Consider the following 8,384-nt stretch of genomic DNA (forward strand, 5'->3'; position numbering starts at 1 on the left):
ATTTGATTATTAAGAAAGACTATCTACTGCATGGATATAGTACAGGTTATACATTAGAGTTTTAGTTTTGTTAAACCTGTCAGTTACGGTACATCCACAAAGGAGTATGTGCACAAGAATTAGCAGTGATTTGGCAAATTCAGTTGCTCAAATTTTACCACTGCAAGCTCATGGAGTTTAACCAAACAAATGAATCTGCAACCAAGAAAGTAAACAAAACAAAACAAAAAAAACCAAGCTTTAAACAGTCTTTAGAGAAAAATGTTCACATGCAAGAATCTTCCCAGGCAAGAAGGTTTTCATTAAATTAAAAAAGAAGTTATCTCCCGAAGTAGTGCTTTACCTTCAGAAATATTCTCATCTAGGGTTATTACACTCCAAATGCAAGGTGAGCTAGAGAGGGAGAATGCTTGCAAGATGTGTTCAGTTCATATTAAATAAATACAAAGTATGGCTAAATACTATGTATTAAGATTTTCTACCACCAATTTATAGAACTTCAGAGTATAACAATGGAGTAAATAACTTATTTTCTTTCTCAATTCACTCTTTGAAGTAAGGAGTGAATAGTATTAGTGGCTATGTTTGGCTTCCTTCAGTAAAAGCAGAAGCTAGAGACTTATTTTCCTTATTCATAAGTTCTAAATTTACCTACTGGGGAAGGAGTTGTCTGGGAACCTATAATAGTTTAGGGCTTGCCCAAAGATGGGGTATGTGTACGTCTGTGAAGAAATCCAAAATCCTACCTAACGTGTGGAAAGTTCTCTAGGTAGTTAGTATTCAAGTAGTTCTGTGGTCTCAAAGATTTAGATCCTCTTCCAGAGTCTAAACCTGTTACCCAGACATAAGAATTTCATAAACAAAATATTTTAAATGGAACAACACAGCTCCATTTTAATATAGTCCAGTGACATGGCAACTGATTTAAAAAGAAGAGCAATAATAATAGTTGCTCCTATCCACCTCAGTGGCAGCTTTGAAGCTATTCATAGATGAGATGACAGACTTAAAATAGACTGAAACTTGTCAGGAAAAAAGAAAAAAGATAAAAATACAAAAGCATTCCAACCCCACTGGAAACAAGAAAAAAAATATATAAAAGCATGATGAATCGAAATCAGCCATTAGAATCTCTTAGTAATAAGGAAAATAATATAAAGCCTCCCCAACAATAACCTGTTAAATAGGGTATTAAGGATGAAAAAATATTTAAATTTTATTTTCAATAGCAATGTATGCATAAGAAATTTTGTGAATGGGCTAAACCACTCTGGCATAAAGCAACTATAAAAACTTGAAAAAAAATCTGTACATCATTTTGTTTTGATAAAACCCATTATCTTTGTATTCAAATGTAAAATATGCTACAATATAATCCAGTGATTTTGTGAACAAAGCACCTCTTTAAAGGAATCTATAATTTAAGCGAACAACTGACCATAACTATAATTTGACACAAACTAGGTAAATGTGGGTCATATACAACACTTTCAATTGTTGATAGAATCAAACAACCATACAGAAACTTTATTGCATTTAGCTCTATACAACAGAACACATGCTCATTTTTATTATAGAACTACCAGTTATATTGTTGTATAGCCGTTTAAGTGGAAATTCCAATAACTGATTTTTTCTAATAGCAATGAAGCTGCTACATATTATTTTGTTCTGTACAAACCAAAACTATCTCCAAACAACTAAAACTGTGTAACTTCTAATGGTATTAATCTCTTAGATCCGATATGTAATGTGCCACTTTTATTCTAAATTCAAAGACCAGGTAACTTCAAAGATGCTTTTTTTTCCCTCTGAAATGAAGGACTAAAATAAATGTCTGAAAGAAAAATGTTGCTAGATATTAGAAACAGGATGTGCATAGATTGATTAAAGTTCAAGTCTGGCATGCTGATTTTAGAATGCCAAACATCCCTCTCAGGAATTAAAAATACTTGAATCTAGTTTAGTCCTTTCGTACTCTTCTTTTGCGTACTGACTTCATTGGCCCATCTCCAGATCCTGTGCTCTCATCTGCTTCTTTCATCTAGAAAAAATAATTATGAAAAGGTTTCTTTTAGTATAACAAGTAACTAGTAGATAGTAGTAAATAATATATTTATTATTCTCTAAAATATATGTGCTATCAATCAAGTGCTATTATGAAGGTATTATATGAAGTAAAGTTATAGTTATTTCTCAAGGCTATACAAAAATCAATGTATTCTAGCTCACTGAGACATGCACATAAAAAGACAGACTGAAAGATGGAATTAAGATATTTTTGAAGGTACACAAAGTGTTTTGTAACATAAATGTAAATAGAGTACATATTCAAGTAAATGACTGCAGGTATTATTTTAAGAAAGTCACAGCAGAAACAATGATTATTTAAACCTTGGCTCTGGAAGAAACTGTCTTCACCTAGATCTCCCTAAATATGGATATTCATACTAGATAATGGTCCCCAAAGTCCCTATAAAAACTCAGAGGGCAGGAAGACCAGCAGCCAGTATGTGTACTGATTGAACATTAGGAAAGACTTAACAATAACTGCAAATTTATTTGGAGGATTTCTTCAAATAGATAAAATACAAAATTTAATCACATGCAACAGCAGGCAGAACTGTACTTTTATCCTACCTACGTAGTTGGAATGTAGTATGTTAGCATGGTGACTCTGTGGGGTAAGGCTATGCAGCTCTTTAAGGGCCAGAGAAAACTGGCTTTTGGTTTATGCTGGGTTAAAAAAAAGAAAAAGAAAAAAGAAAGCTCTGGCTCTAATTATACTCTGGATTTCTCATTCCATAATAACTTACAAAAAAAAAAAAAGCATTATGCAAAGTTCCATTTTATATCAGGACACAAAACGGGGTAGACTGATGGGGGTGGGGGAAATTCATTAAAGATTTGAGAAAAATACCCTATCAGGCAGATAGTACTCAACTACCCAGTGAATGAATATTTCAAAACATGAGAGTAAAATATTGAAACATTAAGGATGTTTTACAACAGCTATAAAAATTATAATAATGACAATTATCTTTTAAATATTCAAACAATGTGTTTATTATGCTTTTCAATAGAATTTCAATGAGAAAGTCATAATTTTGGATACACGTATTCTATCTTCATATTTTGTAAGTCACAGGCTTGCTCTGTACTGTTTTACTAGGCATTGAGACAATATAAATTATAGAATTTGTCTTTCCTTCCTTATGGATATGTTTTAAAAACAATATAGAGGCTCTTAGAAAAGCTGAGAGAAATATGGCAAAAATTATTTCATAAACCAGATTGGTGCTTTTATTGAAAGAACTTTTTATGGATAACAACTATACATAGAAACCAGTTTATTTTCTGTTACCTCATCCTCTGATCCAGACTTATTTGATTTATTACATTCTTCTTGCCCTTCTATGATTTCGATTTCTTCTTTACTCTTTTCCTCAGGTTCCCTTTCCTCTTCTAGAATACAGATTTTATTAAAAGCAAAGACTCAATAAATTAGAATTTTGCTACTGAAAAGTATTAAGTACAATAAAGGGGATTTATTTAAATTCCAAGATTTATTCCAAGATTTAGAAGCAACTTCTTCCATTCAAAATTTTAAAAATTATAAATACTAATTATATTGTCATATTTTATAAATGAATCATCATATTTGAGTTGGGGGACAAGTTTAAAAAACTTCTTAAGCATTCAGTCTGTATGTAATATGAAAACCAAAAAATAATCATCTTTCCTGTGTTCCTGTCTCGGGAAATACTTCCTTTAATTTTTGGTGATCTTTTAATCTTCAATATGTTATTTACTTACATTTGTTCTCTGTGGACATTATCAGGCATTTTTTCAGTTATTGACCTTCCTTAGGATTCCATTTAGCAGAACCTCCAACCTTTGTCATCATTGTTAACCAAAAGATATTAAGCATGTCCTAGGAGCTATATAAAGTAAAAACTCCTACCCCACCAAGAATGGGCTTTGGGGAAAGGGAAGTTGAAAAATCAGCTCTACTTCTGCCATGTAGTTCCAGTGTGGGACTACATGTATAGGTGAAAGTACCTTTATACAAGCAGGCCCTTCTGGTACTTAAATGTCCTCTAAATAAGGTTGATCCAGACATCAATATACTAAGCACTAAGAAGTTACAAAAATAAGGCTAAAAACTTACAACCTGAAGTATTTGTTGTTTTAGATACCGATCCTACTACATACATGTATAAATGTACATGCATTTATACATGTACATGTGTGTATATATATACACTCTCTCTTAAAAAAATAGACACACATGTGTTTTTAAGTCAACTGTTTTGTCAAGTGAGTTAAACATTGTGCTTCAAGACATCTGACTTGGGACACTGGGCAAATCAATAGTTTTATTTTTACCTCAGGTAAGGAGGTCTCAGTGGAGAGCCACCAAATGGTGACTTCAGTTCTAACATCTTCAAGAGTTTAATATAGGATGGGAAGGGGATATAGGTTCAGCAATCCTTTCAGAAAATTAATTAAATTATTTATTCTATATGATAAGCATCTGATTAACAATAGCCGTTGGAAGACTTGGTGTTGATTTTGTTGCTGCAATCCCTTGCTTTATATCTATTTCTTTTCTATAGAGGCCATTATATATACCCTCTATCACGCTCCATTCATCTTCTACACTCCCAGAGCCAAGAAACATCCTTGCAAAAAGCTATGGCCTATGGGATTCATAACTGCTAGGCTCTGAAGCAACTGAACACTATTTAAATCTCCTTCTTCCTAGAACACAAAAACTATAAACAGGGTGACTGCTCAGTTGACTGACTATTACTCCTTCTTGCCATAGTCACATATTCTTGGGAGATTCAGATGTATAAACTTGATGATAAACAAGTGTAACACCTAGTTATTTCAAGGCAATATACTGTTTGATGAGCTTTACCCAGGGTCTCCATTATAAATCACTCTTATTGTCTTACCTTTTTCAAGCATTTCACCATCACTTTGCTTTTTTTCCACTTCCAGGTCCATCGGTTTTTCCAGGGCTGCTTTCTCTTCCTTTCCTTCTTGCTCTAGTACTCCTTTTGTTTGTGGTATACATGTGTCGGTTTTTTTATACTCTGTATCTTTGTATTTCTTCTGTGGTAGTTAACATATTTTTACTAAAGGCAGAGTGCTATTTTGAAAAAGTTTTTTTTTTTTGCAATAATTGATAACATACATAATGAAAGTAAAACTTATGAGACATTTAGTTCATTACTTTTAAGAATCACTTGCTCAATTTATAGAACTCCTAAACAATAAGAAATTTGGGGAAAAATGTTGAAGGAAATCAATTTTCTTTACCTTTACTTTTCTTGGCCAACAAAATGAAGTAATTAATGCTATTGGCACTCCTGCTGTTATGAGATAAATCAACCAAAGCCATGGGTGCCCTTCCACAGCTGCCATTAACTGTTTTAATACACCAGGCTATAGATGAGATAAGCACAAAAATGCAATTCAAATTTTACAAACCTTTACTGGGTAACACAAGATACAAAAAACTTATTTGCTCAGGCATTTTACATTAAGGAGTGATGAACTTGTAAGTAAAAGAAGTTTCATTTTCCCACCTTATACTTTGTAAAGTCTAATTTAATTATTAGCATGCATCACTGAGTGAGACTTGATAGCAGAAGATATGACAAAAGTGGAAACTTCTAACATACTGGCAAGAAAAATGGTAATTTTCCTTTTTGGTAAATTTCAGAATAGAACTACCTTTTATGGATGTATTACCTGGTTTATTTGAAGTGATCATTCATTCTGTACTCTGATCATTCATTCTGTACTTTTAAAGAACTTATTAAAATCATACCTCAGAATTGTTTTCTTTTTTATATAAACACATGTCACATACAAGACCTTCAATAAGGATATTATTTCTCTTATTAAAATAAAATTTAAAAAATGAAATGTTTTAGGTACAAGAGGTTCAAAACGAGAATCCCTCTTTACCTACTCTTTTGATGGTTTTTCACTGGTGACCCAAGGAACCAAATGTAAGGTAAGAATTTTTCTTTATAGCAACTGAATTTAAAGATACATTTTCTAAGATGCATTGTGTTGAAATTATTTAGCTTAACCTTTTCTAAACAGTGTTAAAGATTTTGGGAAAGAACTGGAACAGAATTTAATAATGTTAAAATATAAATTCTTTGTACATTCCTCTAAGTAAAAAATAGTTAAAATAAATAAACAGTAATATTTAGATTATCATTATCACTTAGGTCTTGAATTGGCAAGATGACAAAGATATTAAGTAGCCTTCTTCTATAAACAGTAAATAAGCATTAAATCCCATTAGAGATATTATAATTCAATGAATAAAATGGGGACTTACATATGCATATGTAGTTCATAATGAAGTAACATAAAAAGCAAAATATTTTGTCTGCATAAACTTATTCAAACACATTTCCTTGGCATTTAGTAATTATTGCACATTTATTTGCCTTTAAAAGAGCCATTTGAATAACCTACAACCAAGACCAAATCTTTCTTTTTTTTTTTTTTTTTTTGACGGAGTCTCTGTCGCCCAAACTGGAGTGCGGTGGCCGGATCTCAGCTCACTGCAAGCTCCGCCTTTCGGGTTCACGCCATTCTCCTGCCTCAGCCCCCCGAGTAGCTGGGACTACAGGCGCCGGCCACCTCGCCTGGCTAGTTTTTTGTATTTTTTAGTAGAGACGGGGTTTCACCGTGTTAGCCAGGATGGTCTCGATCTCCTGACCTGGTGATCCGCCCGTGTCGGCCTCCCAAAGTGCTGGGATTACAGGCTTGAGCCACCGCGCCCGGCCTGAGACCAAATCTTGTTATCATTATTCATAGTTATATCACTACTGCTATTGGTCAACACCATACCTCATTAGCGTTTGCTATCATTATTTTCCATCTCCAACCATCTGCAGCCCAGTGATCTGCTACTTCCTTTTCCGAACAGATAATAAAATTATCAAAGTAGATATCAGAGGTCATAGACCAAAGCTCTAAACCAAGAGCACTAAAAGAAGTCAGAAGAAATGGATGATCATCTTCGAAATAATCTGGATTAGGAATTTTTCGAGGACTCCAGATTCCCTGGAAGAAAAAGTAATTGAAGACATTTTCAAATAAAATAACTTCATTATAAATGCTACTTAATAAATAGCTGCTGTTGAATGAAATTCACAATGCTAACTGGAAAAAAGAAAACTTTAACTGATATTAATTCATTAGTAATATACTGGAAATAAAATCTTGTTTCTTTTTGCTGTGTACACAATATTTCCTATGAGGGATAATGATTTTAAATTCTGCAAAAAAAGGGAAAGGGAAAATCCAACATAAACAGAAACGTGAATAAATTTCACAATTTGTCTATTTTAGACAAATTTTTAGATTTAGTAAAGTTATTCATTGCAAAATGTTACTCAAGTTGTCCAAATCAGAAAGATTATTGTATAGCAAAAATGGAGTTACTCCATTTAACATATACACATGACAGATATCATTAATCAGGTATGGTTGAATCTCAGCACAACTACTCAACATAAAACTTCCATTAGATCTTAAATGATTAAACTGTCAATTAAATCAAATACATTCAACAATATCATTGCTCATTGAGTCACTCCGCCATCACATGTATGTATTCTGGACCAGGCACTATGCCAGATGATGGAGACATACATGGTTCTTGTATTAGGGAGTTTAAAGTAGAATAAAAGAGACAGACATTAAACAATATTTACCAAAAGAAATATTTTGTGTTAAATGCTTTTAATAAAAACTACAGTGAGTAATTAGAATATGAAACTGCATATATATAATGTTAGAACGTGTCCATAAATAATTACAAAGATAAAACTAGAGGGTTAAGTGGATAACATAGAAACTTTTAATATAAAAAGCTAGGTACACTCAAAAGATGTCTGATTGATATCAGAAAAAAATCAGGGCCCGGCTCGGTGGCTTACTTCTCTAACCCGAGCACTTTGGGATGCCGAGGTGGGCAGATCACGAGGTCAGCAGTTTGAGACCAGCCTGGCCAACATGGTGAAACCCCGTCTCCACTAAAAATACAAAAATTAGCCAGGTGTGCTGGGGCGCACCTGTAATCTCAGCTACTTGGGAGGCTGAAGCAGGAGAATCGCTTGAGCCCGGGAGGCAGAGGTTGCAGTGAGCCAAGATCGCACCAGGGTTTTTTTTTTTTCTTTTTCTTTCGGAGTCTCGCTCTGTCACCCAGGCTGGAGTGCAGTGGCGCGATCTTGGCTCACTGCAAGCTCTGCCTCCTGGGTTCATATCATTCTCCTGCCTCAGCCTCCCGAGTAGCTGGGACTACAGGCGCCCGCCACCACGCCCGGCAAATTTTTTGTATT

The 8,384-nt window shown here is 33.7% G+C and overlaps 1 protein-coding gene across 2 annotated transcripts in view; it reads right to left on the reverse strand.

The window, feature by feature from the left end:
- Positions 1 to 1,195: 1,195 nt before the first annotated feature.
- The window catches only part of CLGN (calmegin), a 34,844-nt gene continuing 27,655 nt past the window's right edge, over positions 1,196 to 8,384 (reverse strand). For both annotated transcript variants that reach the window (XM_011955800.1, XM_011955801.1), the window contains 5 exons: positions 6,889 to 7,104; positions 5,332 to 5,457; positions 4,965 to 5,124; positions 3,365 to 3,465; positions 1,196 to 2,044 (listed from right to left, as the gene is read on the reverse strand). In XM_011955800.1, coding sequence (XP_011811190.1) covers positions 1,964 to 2,044; positions 3,365 to 3,465; positions 4,965 to 5,124; positions 5,332 to 5,457; positions 6,889 to 7,104 — 684 coding nt within the window. In that variant the 3' untranslated portion in view covers positions 1,196 to 1,963. The remainder of the gene's footprint in view (positions 2,045 to 3,364; positions 3,466 to 4,964; positions 5,125 to 5,331; positions 5,458 to 6,888; positions 7,105 to 8,384) is intronic.

This window comes from Colobus angolensis, unplaced genomic scaffold (genome assembly GCF_000951035.1).
Source record: "Colobus angolensis palliatus isolate OR3802 unplaced genomic scaffold, Cang.pa_1.0 Scaffold400, whole genome shotgun sequence".
NCBI lineage: Eukaryota > Metazoa > Chordata > Mammalia > Primates > Cercopithecidae > Colobus > Colobus angolensis.